The 25435-nt window shown below is 38.4% G+C and overlaps 1 protein-coding gene across 5 annotated transcripts in view; it reads right to left on the bottom strand.

Annotated features, from left to right (window-relative positions):
- RASAL2 (RAS protein activator like 2) overlaps positions 1–25435 on the bottom strand; it is a 359235-nt gene that overhangs the window by 180873 nt on the left and 152927 nt on the right. For all 5 annotated transcript variants that reach the window (XM_004761975.2, XM_004761976.3, XM_013061135.2 and 2 more), the window contains exon 2: positions 8760–8887. In XM_004761975.2, the coding sequence (XP_004762032.1) occupies positions 8760–8887 (128 nt within the window). The remainder of the gene's footprint in view (positions 1–8759; positions 8888–25435) is intronic.

Below are 25435 nucleotides of genomic sequence, written 5' to 3'. Positions count from 1 at the left end.
ATTTCTCTGTAAGATCTTTCTTGGCATTCTTCATTTCACATCACAACCCACCCAGGCAATATGTCAGTTAATCTTTCCCTTATGCTTATAATTTTGGAAAAAAAAGTATTGAAGTGAAATTCACTTAACCTAAAATTAGCCATTTTAAAATGAATAATTCAGAAACATTTAGTACATTGACAATGTTGTACAGCTATCACCTTTGTCGAGTTCCAAATGATTATAGCTTTGAATTTACCTCAATGTGTCCCCAAATAGACTACATCTTTGTAACCATAATACTACACACAAAATAGGTGCTCAATAAATAAAAATGAATCAAATATTCAACAATGGAAAAGCACCTTATAGATTATTTTTCTCCTTTTTTATTATCTAGTTTTAGAAAAAATATGGAATTAAGCCTCATGTTCTGGGAAGATTTATAACATAAAAGGGAAAGAGAGAAAAAGGTTCATCTCTAAAATTTATTAAGGAAATGGATATTTAGAATCAACACTTATAATTTGCCTTTTAAAAACTCTATTGGACAAATATTTATTGAGAATTTACTTAGGTGTCAGGAACTGTTCTAAGCACTGAGGAATACAACAATGAACAAAACAGACAAAATTCCTGCCCTAAAGCTTACGTTCTCGTAGGGACAGGACAATAGGACAATAGGACAATAAACCTAATAAGTTAATTATAAGGCATTTCAGAAAGTGGTAAATGCTATAGGGGAAAAAAATCAGAGGCAAGTAATTAAACCAAAGTTTTAGGTGGAGATATGATGAGGGGTTGCAACTTTAAACAGGTTGGTCAGGGTGGGCCTTATTGAACAGGTGAGCAGGTGTAAGCAGAGTTGAAGGAGGTGAGAAAGTGATTCATACAAATATTTGAGGGAAAAGGCAAGGTGAAGGCCTTGAGGCAGGAACATGCTGATGAGCAGAGAGAGCCAATTATCATATGATTTCACTTACTTGTGAAGCGTATGGAATAACATGGAGGACACTGGGAAAAGGAGAGGAGAAGGGAATTGGGGGAAATCAGAGGGGGAGATGATCCGTGAGATACTGTGGACTCTGAGAAACAAACTGAGGGTTTTAGAGGGGATGGGGGTGGGGGTGGGGGGGGGAGAGCTTGGTGGTGGGTATTAAGGAGGGCACGTATTACATGGAGCACTTGGGTGTGGTACATAAACAGTGAATCTTGGAACACTGAAAAGATAAAATAAGGTTAAAAAAAAAGAATCCTAACAATGCCAGAATGGTTCAGATAGTGAGTTGGGGAAGTTTCTAGCCTTCAAAACTTGCAAGAATGGAGTTATCATGAAAAGAGATGGGAATGGCCTCTGGCAGGTTTGGGAGGGGAAATTAGGAGTCCAGTGTGAGACATGTTGGAGATGACTACTATTTCTCCAAGTAAGGGTGTGATGGGAGAGGGATATATAAGTCTAGGGAAGAGAGAGGCATAGGCCTGAGATGTAAAACTAGGAATCACAGCACTAGAGGGTATTAAAAGTCCCAAGACTGCATGAGAGTATAAAGAAGTGAGGCCCAAGGACTAAACTCTGCATCACTCCCCTGTTAGGATTTAAAGAGAAGAGAAATCTGCAAAGATGACTCAGAAGGAAGGATGACTCCAGAGAGGCAGGAGGAACACTAAGAGTGGATGAGGTCATAGAAGGCAAGAGAAGAAAGTGGTTCTAGAAGGAAGGAGCAATCAACTGTATTAAATGACACTGGCAGATTAAGAGGATGAGCATGGAGAACTGATCCCTGAATTTAGTGAGATGGAGGTCGCCAGTGAGCTTAACAAGAACAATTCTGACAGAGTGGTCTCATGTATAAGAGAGAATGGGAGGAGAGGAATTAGAGACAATGGGTTTCAAAATTTTCAAGAATCTTTACTCTTGAGGGAAGGAGAGAAAGAGGTGGAAATTGGAGATAGGAGTAAGATTAATCCAGGCTTATTTCTTCATCTAAGATGGGAAAAATATAGCATGCTGATGGGGAGTGATCAAGTAGAGAGCAAAAAAACTGAAGACATAAAAGAAGCAGGGAAGAATGGCTAGTAATCCACCCTTGACTAGGCGAGAAGTAATGGAATGTGCACATGTGGAGGGGTTGACCGCTGGACTGTAGACAGATCAGCTATAGTTAGAAGAGACAAATCAGGGTCTAGCAAAATGCTTGCTGGCTGATGTGTAGGCATGGTAAGTGGTAGTGATATATGCAGAAGTCCTCGTCTGGGTGCTTGAATTTTCTCAGTGAACTATGCGGCTAAGTAACCAGCTATAAGAGGGTGGTGGAGAAAGCATTAGAATAGAGGAGATGTGAAAAAGAAGTCATTTTATAATTTTTTAAAAGATCTTATTTCTTTATTTGAAAAAGAGTGAGAGACAGAGAGAGTGCACACACAGAAGGAGAGAGAGAAACAGTCTCCCTGCAGAACAGAGAGCCTAATCCCGAAATTATGACTTGAGCAGAAGGCAGAGGCTTAACTGACCGAGCCACCCATGGGCCCTGAGAAAAAAATCATTTTAGAAATCATTTCGGATTGTGCTACTCAAAGTGTGGTCCAAGGTCTTGCGTAAACTGTAAATAGTAAAGTGTTGCTGTCTGCAATAAATAACTTAATAGCATAGAAATTGAGAAAAAGTGTGCCTTACATGATCAATGGGTTTGTTTCATTGTACAGCACACTTTCCATGAACATGTACATTTTTCATAATTTTATTTCTTCTTTTCCTACGTTATGGTTATATTTATTGAGTCATAATTTCATTTTGGTTAAGTCTAATTAAAAATTGTGACTTGGTGTATTTATATCTTTTTAAAATTTCGGTTTACTTAACTATTCATTTTATTGGATTTTGTTCACAGTCAGGTGGAGAAAACACTTTACCACCCATAGATTGAGAAGCACTAGTTCAGGAGAGCTGGACAATAATTAAGCTAGGAAAATGTTTTGTGATTGCCAAGGAGCATGAGCAGCTCACATGAGGTTTGCAGCCATTAGTTTAAAGACCGTCAACATGATGGATCTTCTGCAGACACATTATGCTGCATGGAAGCAGGGCAGGACAGACAAGGGGCAGGATGCAACTGAGCTACTGTGCTGCCAAGTGAGCATGATAATGCATGAGAAGGGCAAGGAAATACTATGGAAGGGAGCAATCAGAATGGTTGACATGGAATTCGGGCTGGGTGAAGAGGGAAGAGGAGATATCAGAGGTCTAAGGAGGCACTAAAGGTTACAGCATTGACAGACCATGGGTCTCAAAAGGACTGAAGGATTGTTGGAATACGGGATGAGCTACAAAGGCAGAAGGTGATGATCAGAGTGTAAAACTCATGCAATTGAAAATATGAAGAAGTTGTAGCAATGAAGTGGGGCAGAGGAAAAGATTCTTGGAGGAGAGAGGTCACCGACCTCAGACCCACTGTGTTGGAAGAAGTGTCTCTGCAGATTTTGGAATCATCACAAAGTAAGGCCAAAGTAGTGTTGAAACTAATGATAATGAGCCAGGAGCTCAAGTCAACAAAAACTTGTTGGAATGGCTGGGGCCTGGAAGATAACTCTAAGAGGAGATGCAGCATTTGGACTTCTTAGGGAGGGCAGGAAGCAGTCGTGGAAGAGGAAGAACACCTACTACAAGCAGCGTGGAATGAGCGCTGCAGGCGAAAAACAGCCATTGCTTGACAGGACCTCACAGAAGATGGTGTTCTCAAGGAAAACAAAGGTTCTCTTGCAACCAGCAAGTTAAGGGATGCCTACAAAGAACAGCTGGAAGAAACAGCTGGTTTTGCTGATGATGGACTGTGAGTTGGGTATAGTGATAGGATTTTAAGAGGTGGCAAAAGACGAATAGAAGGCAGGGACAGAAAAGAGGATTTACAGAGCCATATACAGAGTGTGGGAGAATTCCATGGTCGGAGTGTGGGGGTTCCCCAGCAGTCCAGGGCTACTGAGGATGCCTGGCACAAAAACAAAGTACGCAAGATACGGTTTTAGAAAGATATCCCTCTCATGGGCAGTGATTTTATGAGACAAAGGAGGGCCCAGGCCTGGAATACTCAATTATCAGTAATCTTTCATCTTGGTTCTAAATATGGCACGTTTCTTGACCTTATGCTCTCTCTCCTAATGCTACTTAATTTCTTATAGTACAAAACTGAATAAAAGGTAGGTAAGGGCAGAAAGTTAGCAAATGATCTATTCATATTACTCATTAACAGCTTTGCTGACAAAGCAGGTTGGTAAAAATGAACATTTTCAATTATCTGTTTATTCAAATTGAATAACTAGAAATCGTCTATACTACTATTCACTCTACCAATTTTTACTATGTATTAATATAAACACAGCAACATGTACTAGACTATCCCCAGAAAATGCTGACCTTTATTATATTACATTATTTTAATGAAATAAAACTTAATAATATTAAAATACTAGAAAAGAGTCATGGGTAGGGAGATGGTAACAAAATAAAGGCAGATTTTTCAATGGCTGGAGAAAAAGAATAAGCATCCCAGCATCCCAGCTGGGTCCTCAAAAGTAAGAACTGCCTATTAAAATAAAAGAAACAAATTATTTTGTCATTATGATCTTCGCTTTACTATATTAAAGACGGCTGAGTAAGAGAAGGAATGGAAAAGAACAGGGACAGAGAGGAAGGAGAAGAAAAAAGGGAGCTAGGCACCCACAGCTGAGAGCTGAGGAATGTATTTCTTGTTCACCACTCCCCCTGAACTCACTTCTCAGGAAGGATGACTTACTAAACTGAGAGTTTACCTACAGCTTTTTAGGTATTTACCTCTCTTTTTGGCAAGTAATTTTTGTCTTTTTTTGAGCCAGACCTTTACTTCCCCTTTCCTCCCATCAATCCCTCTTTTTTATCAAGATCATCTTCATTCATTTTTTTATGTTATGGAGGTGGGGAGTAAAGCAGGGTTATGGACCAACCAAACCAGAATGATACCACCTCTCTGTTAAATCACCAATAAGCAAGTGAGTTATCTGGGTGTGGAAGGACTTACATACTGTCACAGTTTGAGTAAAGTAGTAAACAGTATATGAGAAATTCAAGGGATTTTTTTCATTTAGAAGGACAGAAAATTTACCTAGAACTTGATGCCTGTGCTAATTACATCATCAGCCTCTCCAGATGTACTCACTGCCTTTCTCTCCCTTGCTGTGTATTTCAGAAAGCAAACCGCACAAAACACATTAAGAGCAATCTTTTTCCCTCTTGCCTCAAGTTAGATTTGGCTAGTAGGTAACAACTGGCAAGAAATCAGAAGGCAGGAAAAGAGCTGGAGTGTTGCTTCTCCTTTGCTTCCTCCCTGCCGGCCATCTTTGTTTGTGTAGAAGCTGTGTTCTTTTGTGCAGCACCACAGCGACTGCCAAGCAGCCCTCTCATGCAACCCTTTCTCTGGTTTCCAGAAGCACTGCTCCCTTCCTTGGTCCTCAAAGTCTAGAGTGAAAATAAGCTTTCTGCTGTCACTAGTTCATGGCACTTAACACTCTTTGGTGGGTCCCTTATGCTGCCCATGTCTCTGTCAATAGTGCCCTCATTAAACCTCTTTCAATTAATCCCTGAAAGTGCCATTTATTACACTGACAACTGTCAGCTACACTGACATCGTGTCTGACAATGCTTCCGAGAAACTTTTGGAGCCAGGTCTACCAATCCAATTTCTTTTCATTTCAAATCGCTCAACTCAATATCTATTTCACTGTTCCTCAGTGAAACTCCAACACTATCTTGTTGAACTTCCTCCTCCATGACAACTGGCTATTATGACACAAGCAACCCTTTAGACTTACTTAGACATTTCCGGTTCCGTTCCATACCACCACAACAAAGCGAGTCAAATGGATTTTTTGGTTTCCCAGTGCACATAAAAGTTACATTTACATTATACTGTAGTTTATTAAATGTGTAATAGCAGTACGTCTAAAAAAAACCATGCATATACCTTAATTTTAAAATACTTTATTACCAAATAATGCTAGCCATCATCTGAGCTTTCGGGGAGTCATAAACTTTTTTGCTGTTGGAGAGTCTTGCCTCGATATTGGTGACTAATGAATGATCAGGGTGGTCGTTTGCTGAAGGATGGGGTGCTGTGACAATTTCTTAAAATAAGGCGACAATGAAATTTGCCACAGCATTAGACTCTTCCTTTTTTGAACAATTTCTGTCTCATTCAATGCTGTAATAGCATTTTACCCAAAGAAGTGGAACTTCTTTTAAAACTGGGGTCAGTCCTTTCAAGCCCTGCTATTGCTTTATCAACTAGGTTTATATAATATTCTAAATACTATGTAGTTATTTCAACAGTCTTCATGGCATCTTCGCCAGAAGATTCCTTCTCAAGAAACCACTTTCTTGGAGCACCTGGGTGGCTCAGTGGGTTAAAGCCTCTGTCTTTGGCTCAGGTCATGATTTCAGGGTCCTGGGATTGAACCCCATATCAGGCTCTCTGCTCAACGGGGAGCCTGTCTCCTTCTCTCTGCCTGCCTATCTGCCTGCTTGTAATCTCTCTCACTCTGTCAAATAAATAAAATTAAAAAGAAAAAGAAAGAAAGACCACTTTCTTTGCTCATCCCCATGAAGGAACTCCTCATCCATTCAAGTTTTACTGTGGGATTGCAACAATCCAGTCCCATCTTCACGCTCCACTTCCAAGTCTAGTTCTCTTCTTATTTCAATGACAGCCACAGTTACTCACTCCTCTGAAGTCTTGAATACCTCACAGTCCTATCCGTGAGAGTTTGCATCAACTTCGTCCCCAAACTCCTGTTAATATGGATATTCTGACCTGTTCCCATCCAGGAGTCACAAGCATGCTTACCGGCATCTAGAATGGTGAATCCTTTCCAGAAGGCTTTCCATTTTCTTTGCACAGATCCATCAGAGGAATGAATCACTGTCGGTGGCAGCTATGGTTTTAGGAAATGTATTTCTTATAGAATAAGACATGAAGGTCAAAACTACTCAGTGACCCACGAGCTGTGGAATGGGCATTGCATTAATGAAAACAGGCATGGAAACAACATGAATCTTGCTCTACGTGCCCATCGGGGCTCTTGGGGGACCAGGTGCATTGTCAAGGAGCAGTCATATTTTGAAAGGATCTTTTTTCCTAAGCAGGAGATCTCAACAGTGGGATTAAAATATTTGGGGAACTGTGTAGTAAACAGATGTGCTGTCATCTGGGTTTTATTGTTCTGTTTCTAGAGCACAGGCAGAGTAGATTTAGGATGACTCTTCTGGGCCCTGGGGTTTTGGGGAATGAGCACTGGCTGCAGCTTCAAGTCACCAGCTGCAGGAGCCCCTGACAAGAGAGTCAGCTTGTCCTTGGAAGCTTTGAAGCCAGGGTTGACTTGTTCTCTCTAGCTATGTAAGTGCTAGGAGGCATCTTTGTCCAATAGGAGACTGTTCTGTCTATCCTGAAAATCTGCTGTGTCGTGTAGCCACCTTCAGGAATGATCTTAGCTAGATCTGCTGGAGGACTTGCTACCGCTTCTGCATCAGGTCCTGCTGCTTCACCTTGTACTTTCATATACTAGCGGTGACTTCTTTCCTTCCTTAAACCTCAAGAACCAACCTCTGCTGGCTTCCAGTTTTCTTCTGTACCTTCCTTACCTCTCTCTCTCTCAGCCTTCACAGAGAGAACCTTGCTCGGGAATAGGCTCTGGCCGAAGGAAATGTTGTGGCTGGTTCGAGCCTTTCCAGACCACTGAAACTTGCTCTGTCTCAGTAAGAAAGCTGTTTCACTTTCTTAATCACTCTTGTGTTCACTGGAGTAGCACTTTTAATTTCCTTCAAGAACTTCTCTTTTGCAATCATCAGGTGGTTTGGTGCAAGTGGCCTAGCTTTTGGCCTCACTTGGCATTCAATATGCCTTCCTCACTAAGCTTAATCATTTCTAGCTTTTCACTTAAAGTGAGAGATATTAGAGTCCCCCTTCCACTTGAACACTTAGAGGCCATGGTAGGGTTATTAATTGGCCTATTTCAATATTGTTGTGTTTCAGGGATCTCAGAGTAGCCAGAGAAGAGGGTGAGAGATGGGAGCAGCCATTGGTGGAGCCATCAGAACTCACACATTTATCACTTAAACCCACCGTTTTATTTTTTTTATTTTTTTTTTAAAGATTTTATTTATTTATTTGACAGAGAGAGATCACAAGTAGGTAGAAAGGCAGGCAGAGAGAGAGAGGAGAAGGAAACAGGCTCCCTGCCGAGCAGAGAGCCCGATGTGGGACTCGATCCCAGGACCCTGAGATCATGACCTGAGCCGAAGGCAGCGGCTTAACCCACTGAGCCACCCAGGCGCCCTAAACCCACCGTTTTAGATGGGTATGGTTCACAGTGCCTCAAAATGATTATAACAGTAACATCAAAGATCACTGATCATAGATCACCATAACAAATACAACAATAATGAAAAAGCCTGAAGCAATAATTACCAAAATGGGACACAGAGACACGAAATGAACATACGCTACGGAGATATGGCGCCAACAGACTTGCTCAACACAGGCTTGCCACAAACCCACAAATTGCTAAAATGTGATATCTGCCAAGTCCAATAAAGTGAAGGTCAATAGAAGAAGGTATGCCTGTATTTATAATCTATCATTCACACAGCCTCCATTCTCCATTTCTATAAATGTCACATATCAAAATGCACATAAAAACTAGATTTCAGGAATCTGGTCAGAAAGAGAAGTAGCTTTCCTCAGTAATATCCATCTCACCTCCTTCTCCTTGTTGAGCAACACCAACTGGCTGTCTGTGAGGATGCAATACTTCCGCTCCCATGTTGTCGTCTCTGTGTAGGGTGACTGGCCACAAGACAGACGATGGGTGGGTGGCCCCTTGACATCTGAGTGACAAATATGAAAAACAAAAGTGAGAAACCAGTATCATGCTTACTCAGTAGACTAGTAGTTCAAATGTAAGATTCTTCAAAATTGAATTAAATAACGAGTTTTAAATATGAACCTAAATGCTAAGTTGAAAACTTAACTCCCTCTGAAGAAAATAAACTGTTATAAACAGAGGGGGAAATTGGCGCTTTAGTCTGAAGAAAAAAGGGCTGAAACACTAGAAAGAATTGTTAGCAAAAACTTGACACAGTAATCACCACTGCACAAGTACTAAAACAATGGGAGGTTGCTCCACAGCTAAACTAACATCATTCAAATAAAGAGGTGGGGATGACTCAGAGACAAGAACAAAAGACAGAGTCTTTTGTCTTCGGGAAGAAGGCGACGTTACACATACACTTTGAGAGTACTGCTGACCCCAGACAGAGAATGAAGTTATTATCAACCAGTGTCTTCAAAATGGCTTTACCTCTAGTCACGTGTAAAAATTAAAAATATCGAAACTATAGCATCATATTACCACTAGAGGCCAGTAAGATCTTAAAAACCCAGAGAGCAATTTCCTCTAGGAAAGATCTAAACATATTACCATCAGGTCTCTTAGAGGTGGAGATGCACATCAGAGTTAAAGGTCTGGCTCTTCTCAAACATCTCATTTTCCTACTAAATACCAAGTGGTTACTCTCACTTTGTTACTTTAATTTTTTTTTAAATGAACTGTTCATTCATTTGGGCTGCTGCAAAACTTGCAACACATCTTAATCAAAACTACACATCGGATCCACTAAATAAGCCTTTTATAACAGGTGAATATTAAAAGTTCTTCAGCCATGAAGGACTAATTCCTGTCAGGAATATACTGAAGAGATAATTTTAAAGACGTTATTTATTACTATGTAGTTACTACGCCAGAGGAGCATCTCAAACTGGAGAAATCAGAAAACAACCTACGATGACAGCAGGAGAGTTGTAAATCATAAATAAGCATATTTTATCTATTACATGAGTGTTTTCATTACTATTACTTTCTACAAGACTTTTTATCACAAGACAATATAGGCCTTGCTGGTCCTGGCTTGGAGGAAATACAAATATTGTCCTAGATATTTTATGCTATAATCCCCGAAATATGCAAAGCTACAGCTGGAATTCTGTCGGAAATAAGCAAGTTGGTAACTAGGGCACTTAGGGGTAGGTCTCTCCTTTTGCATTGCCTCGTGTGACCACTATTTTCTTCAGCGCTCCTTCCTTTGCTCTCTAAACATCTATCTAACCCTGCTGTTCTGCATATTTAGGGGAACTTATCAACTACCCTACAAATAACTTGTTCCTGGTGCTTGGCTGGACGTGCTACCAAATTTTAGTTCACTGCTTTCCTTTCCCCGCCGCCCCCACTGTCCGGGGTCTGTTTTCTCTTCACTGCGTACCGCAGCATAACTATAGCTTCTCTAGCACACAAACTCTCTTCCCTGCCCTCAACTCTCCCCTTGTATTCCAATAGAGCATCTAAAATTATTTTTATGTTTTCCTCAAGACTTCAGAATGTCCTAGAATTATCACAAAAAGCTTGAAAGGAGATGAGATTCTTCATCCTTTTTGACACATAGAAAAGATTCTTGCCTGTGCTTAAAAGCCATGTCAAAGCTGATTTTCTTCACATGATTTGGACAAACAAATGGATTAGATTTTTACCACAATGCAGGCCTATTTTTAGAGTCAAATACCAACTCCACTTCAACGGAGAGGGATGCACCTACTTTATGTGGAAATGTGGTGGTTTTGTGGCCTAGACAAGTTTTGATTCAAATGACTAACCTGCTTACGTAAGTTAGCCATGGGTGACCTAAGCTGCCCACTGTAATTTAATTTGAACAGTAATCTTAGGATCTATACTAAGCAAGAAGACACTAATAGGCTCTGTCAATAAAATTAGAACACAGGATACTACATTTATAGCATAACTCAGATTTGCTGACCAAATAGAAATCTATATCAGCACTGAATTTAAGAAAGCCTAAATTCCCTTCCCTGTGTCATCCTGAGTAATTCTCCTAAAATCTCACTGTTTCATGTTCTCCCTTCCTCCAACCTCGGCTTTGTTGTTGGTTTCTTTGTGGTATTGGGAAACAACACAATGTCTCACACAGCATTTTGGGTCCCCAAACTATTCCTCCCCAGTGCTAAAGGTAGAATGAAGTAGGGAGTAATACCACTGTATTTAAAAAAAAAAAAAAAAAAAAAGTTCTGTCTAAATGATGAGACTGGTTAGCCATATTATAAATTTTATAGTTTCACATTTATTATCTAATACCCACTTTTTGATCACTTTGTAAGAATGTACCCCAAGGAAGAAAACAAGAGAGAAATTAGAATAAGTGATTTTGGGGGGTTATTTTAAGCACTTCTGGATTAAGGTTTAAAAGACATTTTAAATAACAAGATAAAGTAAGATTCTAAAATACCCTATAGATTTAATCCATTCATTCTATCATGTCCTTGTTTCCATGTTTACATGAATTAACAGTATACTTGTAAAGCTTAGATATTAAGATTATATTATCACAGGACAGGCTCACCTTACCAATACTATCCATCAGTCAGTCAATCAATCAATCAATATCAATCTCTTTCTCTCTTTCTCCCTCCTTCCTACCCCCTACCTCCTCCCTCTCCCTCTCAGCTCTAGTAACATACTTCGAACTTCTGACTTCCAATTATATTTAGTGTCTAAAGTTCATTAGAGAAAAGGATAACAGAATTAAAATAAGAATCGTAATTGCAAAACTGAAAAAAAATTCACTTTCCATTGTCCCAGCCCTGTAAAGGGCATTGGATGCTGGCTTTATTACAAAAATTGAATAATTTTAGAAACATTAAAAAGCATCAGAGGTGGGTACCTGAGTGGCTCAGTCGATTAAGTGTCTGCCTTCAGCTCAGGACATGATCCCAGGGTTCTGGGATCAAGTCCTGAGTCAGGTTCCCTGCTCAATGAGGAGCCTGCTTCTCCTTCTCTCTCTATCCTAACCCCTGCTCAGAGTCTTTCTCCTATTCTCTCTCAAATAAATAAATAAAATCTTAAAAAAAAAAATCATAAGTTACTCATTGGATCCCTTTGAAAAGCACTTCTCTAAGACTGACTATTATCATGGAAACTAGTAATTCTCAAATTCTTTTGGTCTTAGGATCTCTTTAAACTTAAAATTATTGGGGTACCTGGATGGCTCAGTGGGTTAAAGTCTCTCCCTTCGGCTCAGGTCATGATTTCAGGGTCCTGGGATGGAGCCCCGCATCAGGCTCTCTGCTCAGCAGGGAGCCTGCTTCCTCCTCTCTCTCTCTCTCTCTCTCTCTGCCTGCCTCTCTGCCTACTTGTGATCTCTGTCAAATAAATTAATAAAATCTTAAAAAAAAAAATTTTTAAATAAGCTCTTAAAATTATTAAGGACTTCAAAGAGTTTTTATTTGTATGGGCCATATTTATCAATATTTACCATACCAGAAGTTAAAACTGAGAAATATTTAAAATATTTAGTCATTTCATGGTAATAAAAACAAACCTATTATATATCAATACAAATAACATATTTTAAATTAAATATAAATATTTTCCAAAACAAACAAAAATAAGTGAGAGGAGTGATGCTGTTTTAAGTTTTGCAAATCACTTCTTTGATGTCTGGCTGAAGAGAAGACAGCTGGGCCCTTATATTCGTTTCAGCATTTCATCTATTGCTTCATGTTGTTTTTGGCTGAAGTATGTGAAGAAACTCTGGACTGACACAGGTATGTTGGAAGGGAAGAGTATTTTAATAGCATTTTTAGATAATTGTGGATCATCTTTTTTAATACTATACAAAAGCCTGACAAGAGGATACTTCTTAAAAAGTGAGTAAAATATGGAATCGGACCCCACAGCAATGACCTTTTCATGTTACCTTAAAAATCATTGCTGTACCTTACCTTTGTATGGATTTTTTATTTTTTTACCCATATGCATGAGGTTTTAACACCAGACACTGATCATTTCCAAAACACTGCTTTAGTTTTGCAGATTTTCCAAATTATGGCACTTTTCATTATTTAATATAAAAAAATCACATTCATTAATCTTCAGAAAAGTCTTAACCTTCTCACAGAAGTCTTCACTGGGAAGCTATCAAGCATTTTTTGTCTTGAATTTTATCATTAGCAATAAATACTGTTGGGTTTTTTCCTCTTACAGGAGCGGTTTATGTCTTTCTTTTTCCAGAAAATGTCTGCCAAATAACCACAACTGAAGAACTATAGTTTGTCTTTCTGTTGTTGTTTGAAGTAAAAGTGGTGTTCCATGAAAACAAGCAGCAAGTTCAGCCTGCAGCTCAATTTGCACAAAACGCTTTCTGCTGTGATAACCGTCATACTTCAGTATACAGCTCATGGGCGCTTCTCATGTCATCAGACAGAATGTTAAAAAGACGTGAGCTCTAGGGTTGAGAGTTAATAAAATTAAGTACTTTCTCTGAGTTCTCAAGGGTTTTCTGAAAATTAGCTGTTTTCCCCTTCTGTATGTGGCAGAGGAGAATGCAATGACCACTGTCAGTCTGGAGCCATGGCCATGATTCCTACTACTGCCTTGGTGGTTTTACTCATAATTGCTTTTCCATCACCAGTGCAAAAGTCCATACAGTTTCGTTTTTTATTAAAGGCAAGTGTATTGTGAAAATAGTTTTAACCTAACAGATCAGGGGGATCCTTGGGGTCTAGGATTCCACAGACCATACTTTAAAAACCACTGCTTAGGGTGCCTGGGTGGCTCAGTTGGTTAAGCGACTGCCTTCAGCTCAGGTCATGATCCTAGAGTCCTGGGATGGAATCCTGTATCAGGCTCCCTGCTCCATGGGGAGGAGTCTGCTTCTCCCTCGGACCTTCTCCTCCCTCATGCTCTCACTCACTCTCTCTCAAATAAATAAATAAAATCTTATAAATAAATAAATAAGTAAATAAAAAATAAAAACCACAGCTTAGACACAGGAAGCCAATGAGGATGCTAAGGAAATCTGGCAAGAGCTTGCTAAGATGAAGTAAGCAGGAGAAAATCAGAGGCCTTCTATAATGGATGGGAGGCTAATGTAATGGCCTGCCATGGAATAATTAGGGTCATAGACAGGTGACAGTGAAATAGAAAGAAAGGGATCATGTGAGCCTAATTTTGAAATAGGAACTTGGCAGAGAAGAATGCAACAAAGTTCTTCTAAACAGGAATACAGAAAACCTAAAGGGAAACTTTTGAATTTGAAATGAATTAGAAGGATTCACTGTAATCCTTTATATCCAAATCACCTCAAAACAGCATTCAAAATACCAGATTACTTAGTCTATCTGTCAATTAAAAGGCAAACCCTGGGCCTCCTCAAGTACTAATATAAATTAGTAACTACCTGGCAAAGAAACAACAGCAACAATTTTTTTTGTGTATAACCCTTCCTCATAACCCTTCTTTGTAACCAGAGAAGGGCGCATCATGGCCCGTCACATCCTTTGACAAAGATGAGGAACCAAAATGGTATGACAGAGCTGGGAATTCTACTAGGTATAATCCATAACTTGTCTCACTGTAACTTTTCTTTTAGAGGGTAAGCATTTTCTTATCTCTTCCAGACTTAGAAAGCATCTCAAAAGATTTACAGTAGGAAAGAAATAAAGGGATCTGATTAGAAGCAGAAATGGGATAAGGAGAGTGGAAAGAACAAGTCCATGACCCAAATAGAGAATCTCAAAGAAAAAACAGCTGTGAGAAATTTTACTTCTGTATCATACAGCTCCTTAGAAGTTCATCTAAGTTGATTTTGGAATCACATCATTTACTAGCCACGTGATCTTTTAAAATTCGAGCATTATTCTGGGCACCTGTGTGGCTCAGTCATTGAGCATCTGCCTTCGGCTCAGGTCATGATCCCAGGGGTCCTGAGATCCAGCCCTGCATTGAGCCCCGCATCAGGCTCCCTGCTCAGCCAGAAACCTGCTTCTCCCTCTCCCACTGCCTGTGTTCCCTCTCTTGCTGTGTCTCTCTGTCAAATAAATAAAATCTAAATAAATAGATAAATAATTTCCAACATTACAAATTAAATGCAATTGGTAAAATCCTAAACCTATCTACTGCCATCCAAAGCAAGCTTTACAGAGTATTCTACAGAGAGACTCTTTCAACTAATGCATACCCCAATGTTTCATTTAATCTCAATAGCCTTTCATTGATTCTTAGTGACAAATTAAAAAAGCAAAAAACAAAACAAAGCTTTGGGAAATCTATCTATACAGGCAAGATTTTAATGTATTAAAAGAGAAGCATGTAGTTGTTATAAACTGCATAGCTCTGAACTACTTAGAAAGATCTATATTTTCATGTGTGTGTGTGTGTGTGTGTGTGTGTGTGTGTTTATTTCCACGCCAGAGCCAACTCAGTGTATTAATGCAAGTTCTTCCCAACATTCAAATTTCAATTATCAGACTTGTTTTCATTCTGAATTTGGTTAAAATTCAAAGTGAAAATATAAACATTACTTTATAAAAGTCTTGCAACTGGAATGACCACCTTCTTACAGAAGTAAAAATACATCTAAATAACTTTACAACAGACCTATGCTACTCAAACTAGCTAAGAATATGTCAGTTTCCCGAACTACACAAAGGACTGTTTTTCTCTTCACCAAAATGTTAAAAACAGTTTTAACAGAAGTTCAAGTTTAAATATCATTTATATTCATAGGCCAACTAACAAACTGTATTTATAAAGATAGTTCTTTATTTTTCTAATAAAGAATAAAATCCTTGCCCTGCCATACAGCTATCAAAATATGGTCTATTCTTGGCTATCTTCTATGGGCAATTTCTGCTGCAACAGAAATGTTAGAGTTGCCACATGAAGGCAATTCTTCATCATAATGTCCGAAACTGTAACATGCTGCTTAGCATCAGTCCCTAACGTTAGATACATGGCCAAATAATTTTAAAAACAAGTCAATGCTGTCTGCTCAATACTTGGTGTGGCTGCCATCAATTACATCAATATATTTTAAGTCACTCTCTTTCATTCTTACAGTATTGAAAGGAGAGACAAAACCAACCAGGACATTAAAATAAAGTTTAATTTTCTTTATTTTATCCTCTCCCTATATTTCTACCCTCCATATCCTGTCAAAATGTCAGAAAATACCTATTTTCAAAATAAGCAAACAAAAGTCTTCTTAAAATAACTACCCAAACATGAAAATTATTGGCTATGAACTCTGCTTTGTCCTGACACACAATGAGCCCTCGGGCTGGCAAATAACATTACAGTGCCTATAAACTGATGGCCCAAGTAGATTTAAATATGGTCACACTCACCTTGGTGAATAATAAGAATACTAAGTAATAAATGATTCAGTTTGTTTAAGATATAAAAATCATTACTAGGTCAGAAATGTTTGCCTTTATGGAAAATACATTTTAGTCTTTATCATAAATTCACTAGGAGACCATAACTATTTGTTGAAATGAATTTATATTGTGTCTTTTATGCTTAGCCAGGCACATATGTTTCCTTCTTAACTATGGAGGCTTAATTGCCTTGCTACTTGATCACTGGTGGCTCATCACTAAATCCCCTCGGTTGCCCATTACCCTTTTTAAGATAAAGGGAGGGCAGGTAGGAGACATCACCTGACACTTCTTTCTGGTGAGTGATTTCCTTTAGGCTAAAATTTGCAAAGGGTCCCTTTGCTCCCTGCCTCTCAGTCTCAGCAGCACCTGGGCCTAAGCCTGGGACTTGACATCAGCTCTACCAATTACCTGATAACAATGTAATATATTCCTTGAGAGTCTGACCTTTATAGTAGACAATCAGATTTTTGATAAAGGTAACACTTCGTTTTTTAGAAGAACTGATTTTAATTGGATGCTATTATCTAACTATTTTAAAGAAGGTGACCAGGATGGGAAACAATTGCTATGACGGTTCCACCTTACTTCTCCCTTCCACATCACTAGTATGGTTTGCACTGCACCTGGTCCCATGTGCCGTGCAAGAGCAGACAGAGCAGATGAAATGGTTTTCTGCTGCTTTTCAGACATGCATTAGAAGGACTAAGTCTCATAATTCCCACACAGGGCCAAATACTGCTTAAGCAGCTCCATGGCTTGGATAACTGAATGGAATGTTGTGAATGAGGCCACATTCAGGTGACAGATGACGGTCAATCACAGCTTGTATTTCAACCCCAACAGGACCACTTACATCTACAGTTACTCTCACCTAAACAGGAAAATACAAATTACTCAAAATAATTCACTTATATACTAATCCTTAGAAGGGAAAAAAAAGTCTACATGCAAGTTTTTCTTAAACAGCCAAGTATTGTGCAAATTTAAGAAAAGTCTAAGAAAATACTAATCTGTCCCCTAAAACATAACCATGATCTTACAGAAATGGTCAAAACTCAAGATCATTTCTGCGTCTCATATTGCTGCTACTGGTAGAAAAATGGACTATATTAAGAATCAATCTCAAACACCATGTAATACTCATTTCTTCTGTTATATTTAGTACCTCTTCCTATATTAATATACCCCCACGCTTGCCTCTTTTTGAATTGAATCTCATCACTTTCCTTTAGGGGCAGCTGCTCTCGGGAAAGAATTAGAGCTTTAAAAGGAATGTGATTCTTAGTGGAGAAGGAAAAAAAGAGTAAATAGTTTACCACTATTGAGAGATCAGTTTCTGAGGTTTTAGCAATTGGTTATACAGCCAATACTGTAACAGAATCTCTCTATCCAAAGGAGCAAAAGAAGGCTGGTTTTATTTTAAAAATAAAACCTATCAAGAGTTTGGCAGCATTAAAAAATTTTAATAGCTCTACCTCTTTCCACAGTATCAACTGAGCTAGAATTCAGAGAGCTAAATATGCATCTCTTCTGAATTGTAATCTGTCTGAGTCACAAATCACTGAGCTTACAGTGAAAACTATCAAGGAGATAATATAGGCTTCTCTAAAGAATCCTATCAATCACTCACTGCTAAGTCGACAACCCAATTCAGTCAGCTCAGTCCTGATGCAACTTAGCTGACTTACATAAGAAGTGAAAATCCTTTCTTTTTATCAAAAACCACTGACCTCAAATTGGGAGGAGGGAACAAATACCTACAACATGAGACTATAAAGCAGTAAAAGGAAGTATTTACCATTTTCTCTTCAATATCTCCAATACAAATAGAACTGACACCCTTCTTATCCAAACCTAATCCATGCCTGCAAATGTGCTGCATGGCAAATTTTCATGTAACAGGAGACTATATTCTGATTTTAAGTGAAAAAAGAATAATCTAGTTCAAGCTCATCTAAAACTCCCAATTAACTTACTTCCCCAAATATTAAGTATTCTTAATACTTCATATATATAATATTCCAATTGTATATATCTATATCTTTATATATCTATATATAATATTCCAATTGTATGTATCTATATAATATTCCAATTGTATATATCTATATATCTAATGTATATATCTATATATATCCAATTGTATATATCTATATGCACCAAAACTTCTAAATTAAAAATAAACAAGCAAAATCATTAATACTTCATGAACTTTTTAGTGGGTATGTTTATGCACAATATACAGTATCAGATACAAATTACATTTTCCTCTTATATTGCTAACACGTACTGTAAGGTAAATAAGTATTCAGTTAAGATGCATAGTGAATGCAAATGGCACAACAAAATAAAATTAACAAGGCTTTCTAAAACTAACACCACTTCCATAATTTTATCATTTCTCAAAAATAGGTAAGAATCACAAGCGTACGCACACAGTACACGGGGACATATGCACAGCAAAGCTTATGTCTTTTGTCTTTCTTTGGTCTCTCATTAGCCTTTATCATCTCCATCATTTCTCCTACTGTAAGAGGTTTACTAAGCCTCCTTGGCTCACCTACTTTTCACAGGCTTTTCCATTATCTTAAAAGATATTTCAATTGCATGAAACCTTTAAACAACATGATCACGAAATACAATCCTGTTGGGAAAACAACTGATACAGGATGGTAGCCTACTCCACTTTCTCTTACCCAGATTCACGTGCAACTTAATGTTTTTGGCCAGAACACACATGCGAGTTTCTTTTAATGGCAGTTCAATTTGGACAGTCAGTTTTAGGTTAAAAATCTCCAAGTCATTGTAGCAAATATTTGGATGATGAGAGTTCACCTATCAAGAGATACTTCCACATTACAGACAGTAAGGAGAAAAAAAATGGATAGAGGGAAGCAACTGATATAAGTGTCAAGTAGAGATAAAAACAAAGCTCAACACAAAAAGAAATGCATGGAAGAGAGAGATCCTTTGGGAAACAAATTAGAGTTGAAAGAGATGTTTAAAGACTAGTAAAGCACACTCCTTCAGTTCATAGATCAATAAAACAAGGCTCAGAGAAAGAGAATTACTTCCGCAAAGTGATGCACCTAGCAGTTACCTTATAATTTAGTTCTTCTGATATGTGATCTAGAATTTTTTCCAGCATATCAGTAAAGCTTCTTCCTGCTTTATGTTTTGTTTTTAATTCAGTGAGTATTTATTGTGCACACAGTACTGTACATGAGCCTGGGAAAATAACAGCGAGCAGGACAGACCCCATCACTGAACTCATAGAGCTTTAATTTAGTAGAGGGGTCAAATACTGTACAATTAGAATATAGTTAATCTAAACAATTATGATAAACACTATAAGAAGCAGCAGAGGATGTTGTGAGAGCATATAATAAAGGCAATGGACAAAAAAAAAAAAAGCAATGGACTTAAGTCTGTAGCATTATAGCAAATAGGAAGATGGTCAGTGGAGAGGGGAATGTAAGCACTAGCATTTCAGGGGAATAAAATCACAGGCCCAGAAAACTTTGAGGGACAAAGTGGTTCTGCTCACTCCTCAGACACCTAAAAAGGAGGGCTCTCTGGCTACTGCACAGGGAGTAAGGGCATAAGAGCAGGAGCTAGCAGGCTGGTGAGATAGTCTGGGCCAAGGTCATGCAGAGAGATCTTGGAACCAGGGTAAGGATGTTTGTTGGTCTGGAATCTAGGAAGGAAAGGAAGCCCCTGAAGATTTTTTTTTTTTTTTAAGGGACCCTGAAGAATTTTAAACAGAAGAGTGACACTACTGATGCATACATTTGTCAAGAGCTAAATGGGGTTTTCATTTACTGAGAGTAGGAATTCTGGAAGAAGACCAAGTTTGAAAAGTAGCTAATGAATTTAGTTTGGGTCCAATTAGGACAAAAACAAACAAACAAACAAAAACAAAAAAAAAAAAAAAACAAGTTAAAGCTATATCTCTATCCAGGTCCCAAACCTTTAATCCTGGCCTACAAAAAAACCTGGAATTGCTTCAAGGAGGCCACAAATGCCTTATTCTAATTTCATTTCAAGAAATAAATGGCAGCTACTAAAGTTAAAATGTAAGACTGAACATACATAATTTCATTTCTTCTCAAAACCCCACTAAAACTAAAGGTAAGTTTATATTTATAGGCAGAGAAAGAGCTAAAACTCCATCTACATGGAAAAAAACAGAAATAGGGAAAAATTAAATAAAATTTTAGAAGCTATAAAGAATATATTCAAGTGTTAACTGACTTACCAGGCCTGAGAAAATTGAAACCTAGTCCATGAGTGAGGAAAGCTAAGATCCAACCCAATTTATATCAGAGTATCTTCAAAAAGTTTATGGATAGGCTAGTACTAGGTATCGTTCAATGGGGAGGAGGGATCATCTAAAATGAGACCTGGGTAAGCTGATTTAAGAATCAGCCAGTGTCCCAAGATCTTCTCTCCAATTAATTCTACAGGGAACTGCCACTCCCAACCACCCAGGTAAGAGAATGAAGGTTTGCTCTCTTGGAAGGATGAAATCAAGGATGAACTAAAGGATGACCATTATGGTTGAGAAGAGCATAAAAAAAGCAAAAAAAAAGCTAAGAAGTGCTTCCCACAAAATTCTCTTTACACCACCTCTCCCTTCCTCCAACTGACTCATAAAACTGGCAGATAGCCTTTTGATCTCCAGGTGGCAATTAGAAGAACATTCTGTGGGTATCACATCTGTTCAAGAGAAAGAACCAAAGGGGATTCTCCCAACAAATAGCCCATTTAGATCACCTTACAGAAAAGCCTTCAGTAGCCAAGCCCCAACTCTATACTCAGATCTTCCAGGCAAATTTCTCACTTCCCATTTTATCTGGGGTAAAGATACCAGAGATCAAAGAAAAGTCTCTACCATGAGGAAAAAAAGAGATCAAAACAAAAAGAAAAAGGCAATTTGAAGGAGACACAAATGATACCAGGAGAAGAAATACAACCAACAATCATTATCCTCAAGGGGTATGAGAAAAAATGATGTCCATTAAACAAAAACAGGATGCTTTTTATAAAAAGCAACAATTATAGAATGAAAAAGAGCTTTCTACATATTAAAAACATCATATCAGAAATGAAAACAAACTTAACAGTAGAGTTAGAAGATAAAGTTCAGAAAATATCCGGGGCGGGGGTGGCGGAGACAGAGATGGAAAAGAAAAAGGAAAAGATACTTGAGAAATTAATCCAGGAGATGCAATATAAAAATGTTAGAAAAAAATATATCCACCGAAGTATATCGCTAAGAAAAACCAGTTTACACGCAAAAGCTCAAGAATAAGAATGGATCCGGACTTCCCAAATGCGTCCCAGGAATTTGGAAGACAATGGAATAATGCCTTTAAAATTCTGAAAGAAAATTATTTCCAACCTAAATTATTCATTTAGCTGAACAACCAAGTGCGTGAATAAAATAAAAATGTTTTTGATATTCAAGGCCTCAAATTATGGGGAGTATCCTAGTATGCATGGGTTGCCATAACAAAGTACCTTAGAACTGGGTGGCTTAAGCAACAGATATTTATTTTCCCATAGGTCTGGAGGCTGAGAAATCCAGGATCAAATGCAAGGTAATTTGGTTCCTGGTGAGAGCTCTCTTCTGGACTTGCAGATGGCTGCCTTCTTGCTGTGTCCCCACATGACAGAGAGAAAGAGGTATCTCTTCCTCTTCTTATAAAGGCACCAGTTCTATCAGATTAGGGTACTACCATAATGACACCATCTAATCTTTATCACCTCCTTACAGTCCTATCTCTAAGATACAGCTACATAAAGTAATTGGGGGGAAGAGAGAAAAAAACCTTTAAATCCATAACAGGGAATAAACCAAGAAAACAGCACACCATATTTTTACAACAGCTATTCCAAGCTCAGGAGAGAATCAAAGAGTATTTCAAAATGATCACAGAGAAATAGGAGGCTGATAACTATGCACCAAATACAAGCAATCCTGACCGGAACAGTGTGAACAAAGAGACTGGCATGCTGAAGACATCATACCACGCTTTTTGCTACTGTACCATTTTTTAAAATACTGGAGCATGTGCTTGAATGAAAGGAGGAGGTAAATAAAAAGAGAGAAAGCTTTAAGATCCAGGAAATAGAGCTTCTGTTTATATATATATATATATATATATATATATATATATATATATAAATTATAGTAAGACAGTTGGGATGATTCCATTTGAAAGCTAACTCATCAACCACCATAACAAAAATCAATAAAAATCTCAAGAATTGATGAATTAAAAAGGCAGCAGTATATTAATGTTATTTAAGATGAAGGAGGTATGTAAATGCCAGAATAAAAAATTAAAAGAGCCAAAGTTCTTGCCTCAGAAAAGGGAGGACAGGTTGAGGAAAACCCATGTATTCTGTTAAGAAAAAGGCAGACGATACAATCAAACAATAGGCAAAAGACTTGAACAGTCACTTCATAAAAAAGAATATGCATGGCTGGATGGCATCTGCCTTTCGCTCAGGTCATGATCTCAGGGTGCTGGGATGAAGAGAGCTGTGTCAGCAGAGAGCCTGCTTCGCCATCTCCCTGAGTCCCGCTTATGCTCTCTCGTTCTTGCACTCTCTCAAATGGATAAATAAAATCTTAAAAAAAAATCCAAATGTCCACTTAACATATAACTATCCGGCATTTCTACTCCTAGATATATACCCAATAGAAATAAGGACATATTTTCACCAGAAGACATGTGTAAGACTGCACACAGTGACACTATTCATAATAACCAAAACTAGAAACAATCTGAAATGCCCACCAATAGATGGGGAGGTGAACTGCAGGAGACAGAAAGCACTACAACCACATGGAACAACGTGGAGGAAATTGCAAATATAGTATCAATCCAAGGAAGACAGGCAAAAGATGTATAATTATGCTTATATAAAGTTCAAAAGTAAGTAAAATGCATCTACAATATTAAAGTCAGCCACATAGTTACCCTCCAGAGGCAGAGGGACTGGGAAAGGGCATCGGGGGACGTATGGGATGCCATCAATGTTCCTTTCTTCAGCAAGACGAAAGTTACTCAAGGATGTCGCCTTTATGCAAACTCATCAAGCCATATATGAAGCTATGGGATTTGTGCACTTTACTCTGTGTACATTAGATTTCAATAAAAATAATCCGTTTTAAAGTAACCTCTTCATCCAACGGGGGGCTTGACCTCACGACCCCGAGATCAAGAGTCACATGCTCCACCGACCGAGCCAGTCAGATGCCCCAATAAAAATTAAACTTTAAAATTCCAGTTCTACCATTTTTAAGTTGTGTGATCTTGGATAAATCACACAACCTAAGCAAACTTCAATTTCTTCATCTTTAAAAAAAAAGGATGACAAAACACCTACTCTCAGGGATTTCTGTGAGGTTCAAATGAAATAATGCACATCAAATACTTAACAAAGTGCCTCACATATGCTAAGCACACAACTGCGGTATTATGATTAACCATGTGGGCACTGAAAGGAGGAAGAAAATCATTGTGTAGTCTCATTTTGAATGAGTTTGACTTATGTGAAACAACAGTTTACCTGTGTAGTCAGATGACTAGATTCAAATCTGCCACTTACTATTCCCATGATCTGGGCAAATGATTTAACCTGAGACTCCACTTTCTCAGTTACAAAAGGGAATAAGGTCATGATCTTGTGTGTGTGTGTGTGTGTGTGCGCACGCGCGCACATGTGCATGCACAGAAAAAAACTTTAAAGTTAGACTAAAAGTGAAAGACAGTTCCAAACAAAGAGTGTTTGAAACTATTTAAGTCTGTCTATATTTTCATGTGTGCATATGTGTAGGTGTGAATGCATGAGTTATTTAAAAATAAGAAGATAAGTAGTGGAGGAAAACTCTAAAGAAGTTACAAGTGTTTGTCTCTATGGAACAGAAACCAGCCGAGGCACTGGGTAAGAGAATATAACTGTTCTTTTTCATTTCATTTCTCATAGTACACACTTGTAATTATGTGCATTTATTACTATGACTTAAGAGCACATTTTTAAAAAATATTTTATCTATTTATTTGACAGAGAGAAATCACAAGTAGGCAGAGAGGCAGGCAGAGAGAGAGAGAGGAAAGCAGGCTCTCTGCTGAGCAGAGAGCCCCATGCGGGACTCGATCCCAGGACCCTGGGATCATGACCTGAGCCAAAGGCAGCGGCTTAACCCACTGAGCCACCCAGGTGCCCCAAGAGCACATTTTTAAAAAGATTTTTATTTATTCATTTGACAGAGAGATAGACAGCGAGAGGGAACACAAGCAGGGGGAGTAGGAGAGGGAGAAGCAGGCTTTCCAATGAGCAGGGAGCCTGATGCAGGGCTTGATGGCAGGACCCTGGGATCATGACCTGAGCCAAAGGCAGATGCTTAACCATTGAGCCTCCCAGACTCCCCTTAAGATTACATTTTAAAGTGACATTCACTTTAAAAATATACAGCTAAGTCCTACCAAATGAGAAAATGGTTAAAGGGAGGCTCCAAACTAAGTTGATCAATATCAAGTTCATGGACAAAGAAGAAAACAAAGTTTAAAGCACTTCAGCACATTCATAAGTTAATTTCTCTATCACGATACATAGCGTGGGTGGCAGAGAAGTGCTAACTTTGAGTCCACAGATGCTTAACTTCCTCTATTATTAGTTAGAGAACCACCTGTTACTAGGGAACCACCTATTTTTAACCAGTTCAAGTCTACTTAAAAACCCTAGGAATAAGAAAAGAAATGCTGGCTATAAGGCTTGTTTGTTTTATAAATATCTAAGTAGCATTTGGAACATCAGGTTGAAACTTACACTACTCATATGACTCTCTATGGTTTTAATTTCCCCATAAGATAAGTAATACAGTACTTGAATATGCAGGAAGGTGATACTAACTCAGGGCCCTGGTACATAGTGACCTCTGCTAGGATTCTGATAGAGAGCTGCTTAGTATAACTCCATCCTGATTTAAGCACGTACAAACTGTTTGTAAAGATCTCTTAGAGGCTACCCAAGTACAGGAATTTGGCAGAGTAAGACTCAGAGTCACAGCAGGACCCATGTCCCAACTTAGGTTATTTGATTGAGTTAACACACTAGAAATTTCTCAATTT

This window comes from Mustela putorius, unplaced genomic scaffold (assembly GCF_011764305.1).
Source record: "Mustela putorius furo isolate JIRA1106 unplaced genomic scaffold, ASM1176430v1.1 tig00003942_pilon_pilon_pilon, whole genome shotgun sequence".
NCBI classification, from domain to species: Eukaryota; Metazoa; Chordata; class Mammalia; order Carnivora; family Mustelidae; genus Mustela; species Mustela putorius.
Note: the sequence above shows the minus strand (reverse complement) of the source record. Positions and strands in the feature narration are given on the sequence as shown.